This window comes from Sceloporus undulatus, chromosome 3, assembly GCF_019175285.1.
Source record: "Sceloporus undulatus isolate JIND9_A2432 ecotype Alabama chromosome 3, SceUnd_v1.1, whole genome shotgun sequence".
NCBI classification, from domain to species: Eukaryota; Metazoa; Chordata; class Lepidosauria; order Squamata; family Phrynosomatidae; genus Sceloporus; species Sceloporus undulatus.
This window is the reverse complement of record NC_056524.1, coordinates 183,378,439-183,395,795: the sequence shown is the minus strand read 5'-3', so window position 1 is coordinate 183,395,795 and position 17,357 is coordinate 183,378,439. Positions and strand designations below refer to the sequence as shown.

General features: G+C 37.9%; 1 protein-coding gene across 4 annotated transcripts in view; it reads left to right on the top strand.

The window, feature by feature from the left end:
• ADGRA1 (adhesion G protein-coupled receptor A1) overlaps positions 1 to 17,357 on the top strand; it is a 484,111-nt gene that overhangs the window by 421,090 nt on the left and 45,664 nt on the right. For all 4 annotated transcript variants that reach the window (XM_042458649.1, XM_042458648.1, XM_042458650.1 and 1 more), the window contains one exon: positions 4,310 to 4,455. In XM_042458649.1, the coding sequence (XP_042314583.1) occupies positions 4,310 to 4,455 (146 nt within the window). The remainder of the gene's footprint in view (positions 1 to 4,309; positions 4,456 to 17,357) is intronic.

Genomic DNA, 17,357 nt, shown 5'->3' with positions numbered 1-17,357 from the left:
TTCTTCAGATGAACTGTTCTTCACAGTGGTGTCACTAAGGTTGGTATCACCCAGTGTGGTAACTCATGGTGTCACCCCCACCCAATTAACCTTCTCCATACCACACCCGTACAGAATCCTCAGTAATGTTTTCGGAACTAATGTTACTCATAAATCCTAATTACTGTATATCACTGAATGTAATGGTAATAGTTGTGACATAAATAACTAGCAAAATTAAAATTACACCTTTACATTACAATATCATATACACAGCCTAAATGTATTTACATGTACATTGTTCCATGTGGTTAAAGTAAAAATTTGATAAGATGTGATGTTTTTAAAGCAAATGTTAAAAGAATATATATATATATATATATATATATATATATATATATATATATATATATTAAATATTGAATTTTAATTTTAAAAATATTTAAAACCTGGGACCTCACTTTTCCCTTCCCATTGAGCTTCTTCCCCCACACACCATCTCTTCAGTGCAGGCTTGGGGAGCAGTGGTGTTACACACACACACACCAAGGATGTCACCTGGTGTGGCCTGCACTCCCCTAGTGATACCTCTGCTCCATCAGCACAAGCACAGGAACAGGAAGCATGGCTGCTAGAGTGACTATTCTTCAGAGTCAGAAGTCAGTGGAGCAGTTAGATCCTAGATCCAACTGCCTCCTAAACAGCTCCTCTGCTGGTCACCATCTTCTGCTCTCACTTTTCATTGTGTTAGCTGAACAGTTTCTCTGCTGATCAGCTTGCCTTTTTGCCATCTTCTAAGGACCTCACTGGCTCACTTTCCAACTTCATTTGGAAGTCTGCAGATAAACAGTGGTGCCAATCAGAGGTTGTTTGACCTAAGGTATTTAACTGACCAGAAAAGGGGGTGACGTAAATATAGATATAACTTGCTGATTTAATTCAATAAAAGTTTTGAATTTGCTAACAATTCATGTGTACTAGCTTGCTTTTATTAGAAATAAATATATCTGTTTGCAGCTGAATTCATTTGGTTCAGCAGCATAATCCAAAATATGTGCTGTAGTTCACATGTCTTTTAAATGTATATAGGTATAGTTAAGGATTCCTATTTCTAGAATCACATGTTTAAGATTATATATCTGAAAAATCCAGAAGTTTATATGAGACATGATTAATAATTACTGGCAGCTTCCAGCATGTAATGGAAATAGCCAGTAGTTATTAGAAGATGCTGCACTTTTATTTGGCTTCTTTTAAACCCTCTGAAATTCACACGCACACCAAAATGACCATGAGAAAGTGAGTGGCAAAACTGGGGAGGAGTCCATCCTAGATCACACTTCAAAAGTTACATTGATTCATTTTTACAGGGCCAGATGTTATGATTATATATTTTGATATGTTTCTGTTACCATTGCATTCAGATATTTTAAAGCAGAGTTCTTTTAGAAGTCATTGTTGACTTTTTAAAAAGAATAAAAATGTTGTTTTCAGGGAAAATAATTGAATCTAATTTTTAAAAGGGAGCAAGATGACATTTATGTATCCTGGTAAGACTGGGGAAGAAGGAATCAGTTGAGTGAGATACATAGTCTGTATTTCAGTCCAGCCCTTTTGGTGGTGTGGGCCTAGGGAAAATTTAAGATGTGTCACTTCAATCTCTGCACAAGGCTAAATTGAATGTTAATGGTATAATGGTACAGAAGGGGGTTGCTTTTCATTGACCCTATACATTTAATTTGCATTACATGCAGCATAATTAGCAAAACAGTAGCAGGTCTATTATCCGCTTGCCAGCAAAGCTTAGCGAATCAATTCAAGTTTAATTCAGGAACCTCAAATTCAAACCTAAACTGTAGCCATGAAGGGAGTAGTTTTCACAGTTGTGTTTTTGAGTGGTTTAAATGTATTATATATATCCCCAGCATCCTAGGAAAGCATTCTAGCTTATGTCCAACCAAGATTTCATTTTCACTGCTCTTTGCAGTGGAACGTAATAGCTGTGAAAGTCCTTTAAGTATGCAGAAAGCAATACGGATTACCATATATACTCCTGTATAAGCTGACCTCATGTATAAGTCAAGAGCAGGTTTTGGGGCCAAAGTTATGAATTTTGATATGACCTATGGATAAGTTGAGGGTAAAACTTAGGGGTGTGTAGCAAAAGATGTTAAGGACAAAGCAAAGGAAAATGGTACCAAAGAACTTGCATAATTTTTGCTCCCTCTAAAGGCTCGATGAATAAGTAGGGAACTATGGCAAATGGTGACTGTGCAGTGTATGGGGAAGAGATACATTGGTGGGGCTAAGAAAATGCACACTTGACAAAAAGGTTGCAAAGGGAAGAATTAAGGTATAGTTGTAACTTTTATTATTTTTTTAAAAAGGAACCCTTCTCTAAATAGAGTGGCAAAAACCAAAAGCCCTTTTTCATTGTGGGAAGACCTAAGAGAAGCACCAACCCTCTCTACTCTCTCAGTGCTTCTTTGAGGGGAAGAGCCAAAGGGCTGCTGCTGCTGTGATTGTGCCACACAAGCATTCAAAAAGACCAGAAGTGGTGCCACAGCAGAGAGACGAGAAGAAGTTGATGCTTCTTTTAGGTTCTCCTCAGACAGACTAAGCTCTCACCTTTTGCCATTATACTTAGAGAAGGGGATACTGTAGTTCCTTTTTGATAGTAGTTAAGGTGCATTATTTACATTGTTGACCCCAGGTTTGGGGGGTTGGCTTTTTGGCTAAAATTTCTTGATTTATACGTGAGGACATATAGTATTTGAAGGTACAACATTAGCATGAAGCTCTCCTGTACCCCATACTTTTTATGTACCTTGTACAATCCTTTTGTCATTTGGCATAAGGTACCAAAATTGGTAAGGTCACTCTTTTACACTTCAATGGACAGGGCAAATATTTTCAAGTCAACAGTGCACAGATTATTTTCAACAAGGCTTTCTTTTTGAATATGGTCTATATTAAATAGCAAAAATTGGGGGGGAAAGACAGTGGGCTAAAGTGTGGACCCTTGAAATCAATTGAATTTAAGTTAATTGTAACTAACAAGACTCTTTAACTTCAGTGTGTTTATTCTAGGTAGAATTAACATTGGATTTAGTCTAATATATTTTAAGGAGTCTTAGTTGTAATTCTATTATTATGAGTCATAAAAAAGAGAGATGCATTTTCTCTAGAGATGTAATCATATTCTTGAAATATGATTGTTATTTCCCTTGAAATAGCATTTGGGCAAATTGAGAAAAATGTCTGTGCAGATGTGCTCAACTTTCATGCATGTTCCATTCAGTTAACAAAGGGAAAATTGGAGAATTAATTTAGCATGATTTCTAGATGAGGCACTTCTTCAAATGGTGAAAAACTTCTATTTGTCTTAGCATGTGATCAATCTCAAGAACATATTTTGCATTTACCATGGTTTTGTTTTGGATTGCCCATTAAAGGAAAAACATATTCTTGATTTTGTAGGCCTGATTTCTGATGCATGTATTCCCTAGGAAATCTTATCAGAGAGAAAACAACTCAACTAGAGGGAAATACAGTATATGTTCCCCTTAACAGCTTAGTTTGGCCCTAAAAATACAGTTTGTGATTTAAAAGTTACCATGTTTCCTTCTTTTTCCCATCATGATAGTAATCCCTTAACCAAAAGCAAAGGAATATAAAAGTGAACATCTTGTATGTTCTGATTTATGAAAATCCCACTTTCTCAGGTATTAACAATTAAGTCTGAAATGCCACCTGCTTTTCATTTCATCTTCATTTTCTTGTACTGATTTAAAATGAGCCATGAAAGTACTGAAAGGGAATTATCAGAGCAACAAGTAATTAATTTCATTTTGCAAAAACGTCAGTATAGTTGCAGGTATCTACAATAGAGTTATCATTAAAAGGTAAAGGTATTCCATGTTGACAAGGTTGTCAAGTCGTATCCAACCATAGGTGGCGGTGCTCATCTCCGTTACTAAGCCAAAGAACCAGCATTGTCAGAGACTACTCTGTGATCATGTGGCTAGCATGATAGCACAAAATGCTGTTTACCTTCCCACTGGAGTGGTACCTAGTTATCTACTTGCATTTGCATGCTTTTGATCTGCTAGATTGGAAGAAGCTGGGACTACTGATGGGAGCTCACCCCATCATGCGTCACCTAGGCCTTGAACTCCAACCTGCTGATCTTGCAATCAAGAGTCAGTGTCTTAACCACTTGAGCCACCACAGCCCTTATCATTATAGAATGTCTTTTTTATCGTTACAGCATGTCTTATTTTTCCATCCATTTCTTTAGTCTTGTTGACTGTCACTCTTTTTATTCTAGGTTGGCATAGTGCTCCATTATTCTACACTCTCTACAATGCTGTGGATTGGAGTGACTGCAAGGAATATTTATAAGCAAGTTACAAAAAAGCCTCAGACCTCCCAAAATAGTGACCAGCCTTCTTATCCAAAACAGCCATTGCTCAGGTATGGATGGTTATTAGTTTTCCTTCTGTCAGATTTTATCTACAATTGACTTCTGGTGACCATTGAATCATATTTCAAAATGTAAATATTGGGTTTCTGGAAAAATGTGGATGTGGTTTGAAACCCAATGTTTAGTTTCAAAATGTTCAAAAACATAGTAGCAGCTGTATTAAAAAGGGATACCAATTCTGTGTGGTTTACACAGTCACTAGATTACTTCAGATACAGATCTCCACAAATCTAAGTCAACACAATATTTGTTAATGAGTTCTTCCCACGGTGCACAAATGATACATCTAAAGAAAACTGTAGTTCAGACATGCATCTCTGTTCATGTTGAGGAGCCAGAGCCTGAGAAAACAATCTCAAACTTTTGAGTGGTAATTTCTTGCAGTCTAGAGAACTGTGGTGCATAGTGCAACTGACAAGCTACATTTTTCAGAGGTGGAAATTTCTTAACAGTGATGTCTAGACAGAAGTCTGATTTTAACTTCAAACCTTGTGTCTGTATGCTGTATCTTCCTGTGATCAGCTATCACTTCCATCATCCTTTCCTGGTTCACTACAATTTATCTGCAATTTCCTCTTACATCCAAACTGGGAAGCTATGACTAATCAGGATTAGAACAAACCAGGATTTTAAACCATGGGTTGAATTTGGTTTAGGATTATGATAATTTCTGACCTGGGAATCGACAGACCAAAATAAAGCTGCTTGGAGTCACTTTGGAGGTATGGTGTTTCAATGATGCATGAGTCCTAAGAGTCTGGAAGCTGCACCAAAGCTTCACTCCAGTTCTTAGGACTGGAGCGTGGCTACGGTGTGGCTTCTGGACTCTTAGGATGTATGTATCATTTAAACAGCATACCTCCAAAGTGACTCCAAGCAGCTTTATTTTGGCCTGTCTGTATCAGGCCATTGTTTCCTAGTTTAAGTATAAGAAGAAACTGGTTATTTAAGGACTTCCTCAGTTACTCACAACATGTGAATAAAGGGGCAGCATATAGACAACTTGCATAGTTATGGCTCATGCCTATCTCAGTTTATTAAGCCAAGATTTAGTGTTTGAACCAAGCCAGGATATATACATATTTTTATTGGGTATATTTCAAACAGCAGCAGCATAACCTATAAGATTCATAAAATTTGTTGAGACAGTACATCATTTGCAAAAGTACATTTATTCTTGTATGATATCTTAAAAGTTGCAGTATGGAAAACTACAAGAGTCAGTTAGCTTTTTCAAGTATATATTTGTCGTTATTCCTTGATGGATAGATAAGAACATGACTTTCAGTAGTTGGGTGTGTAAGGCTGAAGTTCTGTGTGCCTTTAGGTCAATTGGTGTCTAATTCATAGATACTAAAAAGAAAGAAATTTAGATATTCTAGATTCTCTTTAAGTGTGAAATATGACTTTTGCATTGATAGTTCATTTCTTACTCCAAAAATATTTCCAGGTTCCTTTTTCATAATGACATTCTTTTTCATAGTATGTCTAACATGGAAGAATAATAGGCAAGGGAATGCTATACTTTGATACCATAATTGCTTTTAATCAGTCGTGAAATTTTAAGTGTGGTGTCATATTAATGAATAATTGGTGGATTGCTTAGTGCTAATATTACTGCATTTGAGAAGGCATTGTTAAAGCTACTTGCTGGTTGTGGAATTGCTTGTTCTTCCTTTCTTTTTTATATTTAAACGTTTATAATATTAATTTGGTACTTAATGTAGGTTTGATGGGTTTGGGGAAATTGGATTGTGAATATCATTACACTTGTGAACAACATTCTCTGAATATTTTGTTGATTATTTATCAGCATATGTTTATCAGCAGACCCCAAAAGTAACTTCCTTTTTATACTTGAAACGTAAATCTCGGAATGAATCTGTGGCTGTCACATACTTTGCAGAATACTTCTTATGGCTAACTGGAGTTCAGTTACATAGCCAACAGGAACCAGTTAAGGCCAAGTCATTCTACATGAGATGTGGTGACTGCAACTTTTATATAGCAAGGCTCATGCTGATATTTCATCACAGCTGCAGGGAGTGACCCAGTGCTCAAGAACCTAGACAGAGAGTTATGCTGTTTGTGGATATTGGTTTGGCAGTTGTCCAGTAGCTTTAAATATGGGTGACTCCAATTCAGCATGCCTATCTCTGTATAAAAGCATTGGCCTAGGATATTTTAACTTGACATGTAATCTGCTTTATGGCCATATAGCATTTATATACAGTCTAAGAAAAAGTGCAGCATTCCTCTGTTGAGAGAAAAATATGAAGGGTGTGCACTAATCTGCATTTGTTTATATGCTTGGCTTTTTGATGTTTACAAATTTCCTAGTCAAATAATGGTGATTTTTGAACTTTAAAATTTTGTCTAATAGAAGTAAAAAGGCAATATTTAATGTCCACCCAGCGTGCACCACATAAAATGAGAAGCGGTGTTTTCACGAAGAATCTGACTTTGTGATTCATTATAGTGTTCCTCACACAGTAGTTTATGGTAAAATGAATAATTGTGAGTTTCATATGCTGCAGTAAGGTTATTAATGTAAGAGATTATTGCAGGTTGCAAAGAGCCAGCATACTGTGTATTTACCCATTTCTGTCCCTATTAGTGTTGGAAGAAAACAAACAAATGGGTTACTGAAAAGATTTCTCTAATTAGACCTCTATTGGAACCATCATTTCACAAACACATGCCCATGATATTAAATAATTACATATTGTTGATATTAGAATAGGAACAAAAGCACTACCTTTCATACAACAGAACCTAGAGATAATTGTTTAATACCTCTCTAAATTATTCTGTGATTTTCTCACTAAGGACATCATTAGCCCTAGAGGCAGAACCTCAAAAATGTCTAATATAATTCAGTAATGCTGAGTGCTAACTAAGCTGAACAATACAGAAGAATCTATTTCATTTTACACAGAAAATCAGCATATAATGTGGAAAATTCCAAATGTCCTCAAACCATTACAGTGCCTTTAATTTGTAGTTGGTGTTTCTTCCCATTTTGAAAGGATGCTTATTTTTTTCCAGTTTAGTATTGCTGCATTTTTAAATGTTAAGGTTCATAGTATTTGGAATGACAATCCATAGTATCTCCAGTGAATCCACTGGAGATACTTAGATGGTTGGCTTGATTTGAGATTGTCTCCAAAAGTTCTTATATTCAGGCATTTCAAATTTGGAACTAAATTATTCCATATTTGCAGACACAATGAAATATTTTAATATGAATACTTCCAGTAAGACTCTGGATTATTTATTTATTTCTCTATTCATTTATTTAGTACTCCCTAGGTTCTACCTTGTTTTATGAATCTAACTGTATCAAGAAATCAGGTTCATATAGACCAGTGGTTCCCAACCTGTGGGTCGGGACCCCTTTGGGGGTTGAATGACCCTTTCATAGGGGTCGCCTAAGACCATTGGAAAACACATATTTGCATGTAGCAATGAAAATAATTGTATGGTTGGGGGTCACTACAACATGAGTAACTGTATTAAACGGTCCTGGCATTAGGAAGGTTGAGAACCACTGATATAGACAGTTTGGTTGACACCTCAACTTGATGTTCAACAAATCTAGTCAATTTATTTTAAGATGTTGATTTTGTTCCATTGCTGCTGTTATGATTTCAGTTTAATTGCATGTATGAAACTGATTGGCTTTCCCACTCCCTAAGTGTACATTTTTATAGAGCCCAGTTGCTGTATGGCACATATATCGATATGGTACATTGTTGAGGAATCAACATTTCTTTAGGACACTTTACAAAACTGCAGGTGTTTTCCTCCAAATAAACATTGTTTCTGGAAGCAAGTAGAACTGCAGAAAATAGCATATAAATGTGCCATTATTTATTTCAAATGTTTGTGTCTATTACAGTTACTGTTTATGAGTGCAGAAAGCAGCAAGGACTCAGATTTGTGCTTTTATGCATCTATTTATATCTGTTAGGCTTGTACAACTATAATCCAGCAAACAAAAATAGGTAAACTACTTAGAAACCTCTGGGTATTGTTATAAATATCCATGCAGAAAAATTATTCCTAGAGAATAGTGCTTTACCAATGGGAAGATACCAGCACAAGCTTGGTTTTTCTCCACCTTGTATCAGTACATAGTCAGTGTTGTTGGTACTGTATCTGTCTTTTCTATGCTGGCCTTTGATGTATATTTTTTTTCTTTCAGTAACGGATTATTGCATGGTCCTGGTAACATCTGACTTAATCTTTTCCTTGTTAAATTGTGATAATGAAAAATGCTTTTGCTTTACACTGCAATGCTTTAAAATGTAGCATTGAGTAATACAGGGGCTTTCTTTCAATATGAACATTCAAACATATTTTCCTGTAGATAAAATGAGATAGCAGTTCTTGGGAAAGACTGATTGGTTCTGCTTCCTCATACCTTTCATCAGAAATCTAAAGAATGAATATTCCAAAGTTACTAAAACACTCTGTGTTTGATTTTGTTGATTTTCTATTGCTAAGCAGAATCAGTTTGGATTAATATTGGAATGGGTTCCACCAAGCAATACCAGAGATGTCCAAGTAGAATTGAAACAGAATTCTGCATGGAACCCTGGAAAATTGCCAAGACGAATGAACCATACTGAATCAATGGTCCGGTGGTCTGACTAAATTTAAGGGATCTTCCTATGATCCCTATTAATTTTGTTGTTTCTTTTTTATAAACTGAGGCTGTGTCCACACATGTCAAATGACACATCCTTCCTCAGTCCTCATGGCAATCAGTTTGGATGGCACAGGGCCCGATCCCTGTTTTCTTGTGCAGAGTGTCCAGATGAAATCTGACTAGTTCAACTCCATACCCACTCTATACCACCTTTAAAATAGTTTTAATAAAATCACATTTTGCTCTAGATATTCTTGGAAAATCCAGAGGCCTTTGTTGCAATACCAGGCAGCAGGCAGTATTGTGAGCATAAGAAGTGATCCCTTGAAACTCCTGACAGATAATGAGCTGCAAGAGGTTCTAACCATATCTTCATCCCAATGCCTTGGGATGTTTGAGTACATTCAAGTTTTCTTGGCAAAAAGGTGACTTACTCCCAAATCCAGCATAATATAAGTGGAACAAAACTACACTAGCTGAGCTGCGTTGGTTCTTCCAGTCGCACAAGTGGTAATATATTTCCTCTGGTGCATGTCTGCACTTGAGCAAATGGTTATGCAGCTATTTCTGCAACATATGGTGCAGCCTCTTTCACTGTGCTGAATTCCCTGGCTTTCGTAACATCCCAAACTAGGTTTTCCTTTTTCACTTTCAAGCAGTTAGTTTGCTGTGTTGTGTATGGTCACTTCTAAAGAGATGCCGCTAGGAAAACAAAGGCCCAATTTTCTAAAACCATGTAGGTTCCCAGTCACATTTCCTTAATTGCATGAACATCTGCCCATACAGGTGAACCTAAGTATCCTAATTGATGTTTTAGGTTGCAAAGCAAATGCCCATGTTTAGGTAATTAATGCACTAATAGCCAGCTTGTGCATAGATGTAGTCTACCATCAATGCAAAAGCAAAACAGGAAATCTAACTTATGTCTCTGATGTTAATTCAGATGCTTCTCATCTGAGCAAAAGAACACTTTAAATGATCTTCTCCTTTGTGCAAGTAATTGTAACGTGTATTTTTAGATCATTTTGAATTGTACTGTAATTAGCTTAATTCATTAATGAACAATGGAAATCTTTAACAATTTTAATGGATTCTTAGGCTTGCATATTGTTTGAATAGCGAAAGTTGATAGACGGACATAGAGCATAATAGCTACTTCCAGACATAATTCTGTATTTTTCAGCAACCCTTATAGCACTAGAATTAATAGTGTTTCACAAACTTGAGTAGCCTTGTTCTGTATTCTTGGAAGCATGGAGGATAGCCACACTGCACATTTACAGTAGTTTCATACCTCTTTAACTGCTGTAGCTCCATTTTATGAAATCAGGAATTCATAGTTCTCTGCCAGAAAGTTGTAGGACTGTAGTTCAGTGGAGAAGGATAGAGAGTTTTAAGTATGCCAACAATTAAAAATTCCAGGATTCTATAGGATAAAGCCATGGTAGTTAAAAAGGCATCAAACTGCTATAACTGTGCAGTGTGGGCATATACGGTGATTAATAGTATTCCAAAGAATGAACTTTTATTTTTAAAAGGAAGCATAACTTAGGGAAAGGATGTGTGAATAATGAAGTATTTTTCTCCAGTAATTTATATGACAGAACTAATTTTTTAGTAACTCTGTTTTTAAAAGTTTAAACAGTGTGTTGCCAATTCACACCCTGATTGACTTATGCTGGTAAAGTGCAAGCTTTTTCCCACTGGCTGCTTCCACAACAGCATCAAGATGAATGTTGCCGGAAAGAGTTAGAATTAGGGAAAAGACTGAACTCCACATATCAGAAGAGTTAGCGATGACAAAGCATGAGAAAGCAGTGTACAACTTGACTAGTCTGTGGGATATAAGTGTGCAAGGAGCACTGCTACTCCAACAGTCACCACTACTGAGGTGAGTAGCACTGCAGCCTCAGGAGAGCCCATTTAGGATCCAGTGTGGCTGCTGGGTGAGCGGAAAGAGAAGCGACATCCTTTCTCACTTGCCCAGTAGCTGTACCAATCCCTCCAGGTGTACCACCCCACTATTCCCACCCACCCCAATGATGTCTCTGCTTCAAATCAGAGGTGAATGGAATGATGCAGGGCCTGAGAAATAGCATAATGGAGCATTTGAAGCTGTTTTATCATGGGAAGAGGTGTGTTCAACTATTGTGCTGACTCTAAATAAACAGAGAATCAACCTACAGCACTCTAGATGATATTGGGATTTAAAAAACCCACTTGGGCAAGGAAATAAAGTGTATAACTAGTGGAAAGATGACGGTTGCTATTTTGAGCTTGGATAATTAAATTATGCATCTGTTGAAGATACTATAGAAAATAATAATTAATTTGTTTTATTTATATACCGCTATTCCAAAGATCCTAATAGCAGTGAACAGCAAAAGAACTATTACTAGGATATCCATTATGTCTCTGTGTACTTCTTGTTTTTGAAGTACCTGGCCTCTTTTGTCTTTAAGTCCTACTTGCAGCTAGAGCAGACCCACCAAATTAGTTGCTGAATTATCAGTCTCAGTGATTCAGTAAGTCTACTCTAATCAGACTAGCATTGGATTTAGATTGATGTTTTCTACCATGTGTATATAAATTTGTACAGTAATTAATGATGTTTGGCTCAGGAAAATATACTTATTAATATCCTAAATGCCTTAAGAATTACTGTGAATAAAAACTTGGTAAATGTTTTCATTAACCTCACATTCTCAAAAGTCCTCTTTTTTTAAAACCAGGCAGCATGTTAGCAAAGATTCTTTAATTGAGGAACACCACTCCAAACATAAAGGAGAGATGCTTATCTTGATCCTGAAATTTGCATTTTGAACTTTGTGACTCAGTACATATGCAACCAAATATTTAATATAGGATTTAATTGGGCCAGTCACAGCACACATACTCTGAAATGTCAAAGTCACCTTTAACACCTGAATTTACATTCTTGGATAATCGGTTTAAAAAAAGGACTGCAGCTACAACAACTTTCCTCCTAAAAGTATCTTCAAATTCCTCTTTGGTAAATGTTGATATTGAATATTCCTCATCTGCTCCCTAAATATTTTAATATTTACTGAAGATTTAAAGTTGTATCCACCTGGTGTCCATCTGCTAGTGGACATCTCTGGGTGGAAACTTCCATCAGCAGAATATCTCCTATTTAGCACAGTTTGACTTTTTCTAGCTCACACTTTCTTGTTGCTTCTCTCCTCTGTGTCACTCTTCTTCTGCTGTGCTCCATCTATTATTCTTTTCTTGTGTTATGATACTGGCTCTTTTTCTCCTCACAGCTTTCTCATTATCCTATTGCCCTTAGGCTTTTTTTCATCATTTCTGTCACCTTCCCTTTCTTTCTGTCTGCAGCCCCTTTAAAATGGCCACTTTTTGCCAGCCCCACCTGTAAGACCTGCTGCTCCTTATCATACTGCTAATCATCAGTGTACACTGATGATGCCATCAGCAAGCCTGGTGACTCAAAACCATTCCAGATCAGTTGCACCACTACATCTTGGGAAACAAGTAGTCCTGCTGTGTCCCAGTGACAGCTGGCAACTACCCTGACTCCTTGCTGACTCAAAAAATGAGAACACTTTGATAAAATATCAGTTGTTCAGTACCAGTCTACTTTGCTAGAGCAGACATTTTGAAGGCAAGAAACACATAGTTTGGCACACTTTTAAACCTGATTTTAAAATCTGAAAATTTAAAAGACTTCATTATTAGCTGTTCAGTATTTGGTCATACTATTCTAATAACTAAGGTTCAATTTAGACATTAAATAGCGAGAGTAATCTCAGTTATTTATTAAGGCTCTCAGAATGGCTCACAGAGTGCTAATTTGACAATTCCCTGCCCTCAGGCTTACAATCTAAAAGGCATGGCACAAAAGCAGAAGGGAATGGCAGTGGGAAAGGGGACCAAGTCCAGCAGATATTGCCACTTCTTCCTTCCCTCCAAGGTGGCAGGTGGAATGGAAAGAGGATCTGCCATCTGCCTCTGGGGCTAGGCATGGTGAAGCTGTGCCTGCCTCTTCTTCTCTCCCTCAGAGACCAGAGTTGTAGTAGTTAAGATGAAAGGAGGGACTTTCATCTGCCTCTGGGGCTGGACATGGTGGGTCTGTGTGTACCTCTTCTTTTCGCCTTCTGAGGCCAGGGTGGTAGCAGTTAAGATGGAAGGAGGGCATTTCATCTGCCTTTGGAGCTAGACATGGTGGAGGTGTGCCTGCCTCTTCTTTCCCTCCAAGGCCATGGTTGTAGCAGTTAAGATGCTCCCTCCGAAACTAGGTTTGTAGCAGTTAACATGAAAGGAGGACCTTTCATCTGCCTCTAGGGCTCGGCATGGTGGATCTGTGCCTACCTCTTATTTTCTCCCTCCAAGGCCAAGGTGGTAGCAGTTAAGATGGAGGGGGCCTTTCACCTCCCACAATGAGATTTCCCTAGTGGTATTTCCAACAATCCACTGGCAAATTATACCTGTGTTTACCTTCATATTATTATTTATTATTAACTTTTTAAAAGTATTTCTGTATCACTTTCCAGCCTACAAGGGCTCCTGAGCAAATGAACAAATAGAAACCAATTAAAGGGAGAGAGCAGGCCGGCCCAGCTTCATCAGGGGCTGGCCTGAAGATACAGTGTATCTTAATTGTAGATTTTTCTTGTACTGTTATATAATTTTCTTGTACACCGCTATGATCTATTTGGAATAGCGGTTTATAAATAAAAACATATTAAAGCAATACATACATAAAAACATTTTTAAAACACATTAAAATATACAACCCAGGGATGACCCGGTTAATGGAGTGCAAGTGGTGGGCTCCTCAGGTGGGAGTGATCGTGTTCTCTTGGAGTTTATTATACAGTGGAAAGGAGAAGCCAAGCATAGACATGCATTCTAGATTTTAGGAAAGCTGATTTCAGTAAACTTAGATTTTCAGATGGAAGAAAAATCTGGGAGTAAAAGGCATACTTCCAGCATAATCACATGATAGCGCTGAAGATTTTCAGACGATGTCATGCTCATCCAGGACTTATCTGGTGAAGATCCCAGAATGCTACAGCAACAAACCATTCACAGGACTTCCCATGTCTGAAAATCATCAGCACAATCGTGCAATTATGCTGGGAGTATACTTTTTACTCCCAACTTTTTTTCCTCGTCTGAAAATCTCCTTAGGGAGATACTGGGGGTGATCCCATGGTCAAGAATAGTAAAAGAGAAGGGAGATGAGGATGGATGGGAGTTTCTAAAAAGGGAGATGCTGAAGGCACAATTTCAAACAGTTAGTGAGGAGGAAAAATGGGAGGTGTCTCAAGAAACAAGGATGAATTTAAAAGGGACATGTATAAGAAATGTAAAAAGGGGGGGGGGGGTTGCCAAAGAGGAATTGAAACAAATAGCTAGCATGTGTAGGGGTAAAGTCCCCATCTTCAAAGGTGGTGGAGGGGAGAGGATCCCAACAATTACCACCCAGTTAGTCTGACTTCAATACCAGAAAAGATTCCACAGCCGATCATTAAACATAAACAGTGAGTCTGTGAACATTTAGAAGGGAATGCCACAATCACAAAAAGTCAACATGGGTTTGTGAGAAACTATTCATGTCAGACTAATCTGATCTCCTTTTTTGATAAAATTACCAGTTTGGTAGATGAAGGGAATACTGTGGATATAGCATATCTTAATTTCAGTAAGGCCTTTGACAAGGTCCCCCATTATATTCTTACAAACAAGCTAGTAAAATGTGGGTAGACAATGTAGCTGTTAGGTGGATTTGTAATTGGTTGACCAGCCAAACTCTAAAGGTGTTCAGCAGTGGCTCCTTTTTATCTTGGAGAGAAGTGACCAGTGGGGTTCCACAGGGTTCTCTCATTTGCCCAGTGCTATTCAACATCTTTATCAATAACTTGGATGAAAGAATAGAGGGCATACTTATCAAATTTGCATATGACACCTAATTAGGAGGCATAGCTAATACTCAAGAAGAGAGGATCAAAATTCAACATGACCTTAATAGATTAGAAAGCTGGGCCCAAACTAACAAAATGAATTTCAGACAGAGAAATGTAAGGTACTAAACCTAGGCAGAAAAAAATGAAATGCATAGATATAGCATGTGTGACACCTGGCTTAAGAAGACCACATGTGAAAGGGAGTTCCAATAGGGGATTATGCTCTGTTGATTTACTTTTTATTATGTATTTTATTGTATTATGTATTGCATTATGTATTGAACTGCATTCTGTAACCCTCCTCGATCCGTAGGGAGAGGTGGAATATAAATTATTATTATTATTATTATTATTATTATTATTATTATTATTTAATAGATCACAAGTTGAACATGACTTAACAGTGTAATGTGGCAGCAAAAAAATCCAGTGTGATTTTAGGCTGCACCAATAGAGGTATAGTGTTTAGATCAAGGAAAGAAAAAGTGCCACTCTATTCTGCTTTGGTCAGGCCTCATCTGGAATGCTGTGTCCAGTTCTGGGCACCATAATTCAAAAGGGATATTGTCAAGCTGGAGTGTATCCAGAGGAGGGTGACCAAAATGGTGAAGGATTTGGAAACCATGCCCTGTGAGGAGTAACTTAGGAGCTGTGTATGTTTAGCCTGGAGAAGAGAAGGTGATATGATAGCCCCGTTTAAGTATTTGAAAGGATGTCATATTAATGATGGAGCAAGCTTGTTTTCTGCTGCTGCAGAGAATAGGACCCAGAGTAATGGATTCAAACTAGAGAAAAGAGATTCCACTTCAAGATTAGGAGGAACTTCGTGACAGTAAGAGCTGTGTGACAGTGGAACACACTCCCTCAGTGTGGTGGAGTCTCCTTTGGAGGTTTTAAATAAACACTGGGTGTTGGGGGTGATTTGATTGTGTATTCCTGCATGGGAGTTGGACTAGATAGCCCTTGTAGTCTCTTCCATCTCTATAATTCTATAATCCTATTCCTAAAAGCAGTCTAAAAACAATCCTAGAATCCACTTTAAAAAAAGTTAAAACAGCAATTTCAAACACTTGATACCATGTAGAGCTGCCTTGTTTTGGCTGCCCAGCAGCACGTTAAATGAGATGGTGCCAGTCCAACCTCTTTGGGTAAGGAATTCCACAATTGAGGTATTGCTACAAGGAAAGCCCTGCTATGTGTGTCCATCAACCTAACTTCCCAAGTTGTTGGGACATACAACAGGGGCTCCTCTAAGAATCTCAATATTTTTTTCAGGTTTATATGGCAGAAAGTCTTCAGATATCTTCTCCCCAAGTCATTTAGGACTTTGTAGATCAACATTTTGAACTGAACTTGAAATTGGAAGCCAGTGTAGTTCTTGCAGGACCAGTGTTACATGGTCTCTAATAAAATGAGTTGTGTCAAGTGTGCCATCAATCAGATGACCAATCACAAAGCAAAATGTGCTACATGCAAGATATTTAGATGAGGGAATGTACAGTCGGCCCTTGGTATCCTTGGGGAATCTGTCCCCCCCCCCCACGGATACCAAAATCTGCAGATGCTCGAGTTCCATTGTCCCCAGTGGTGGTGTGGCCACTCAGTCGCACTGCCATTGGGGATATTATTTCACCAGTCCTCATCCTCCCTCCCTCTCTCCTTCTGGCCTGGCTGGCTGAGTCAGTACTGCCCTAGCTGCCCAAAGCCCACCTTGGTGGTCTCACTGGCGGCAGGCAGCGGTTGACAGGGGGCTGCCTCCACTGCCTCCACTTCCTCTTCTGCTCCTATATCTTCGTCCTCCGCTTAAAACCAATCGGCATGTGTCTGCCACTAGCACAGCCGTGTGCATACACCGCCATTGAACAAAATGGGCTTGCCATCCATGGATGATCAAATCCACAGATGGCAAGTCCACCACATTTAGACAGCAGATTTTCTAAAGATGTGCTTAATAATTCATTCAGTTTTTCTCTATAAACATGGGCAATTTGAGTTATGACTTGACAAAACTGCCAAGATGCAGCATTTCTTTCAAACATCAGAAGCATTATCAGCTCCTATGGATTTGAGTTGATTTTGCTATCAAACGGAGTATTGTATTCACTTAAACGAAGCCTGCCAACAAGGCTGTGTGCATTATCACAAAATATTTTCACACTCTTTTGAACTGTGGTGCTTTAGCAAAAGCTAATTTATTTACAGTCAGCTTAGGAGTTAATATTTTCCATAAAAACTTCTGCCAAGAAATTTTCTTAGGCCTGAAACCATTTGAGGTTTCAAGTGTTGTTGA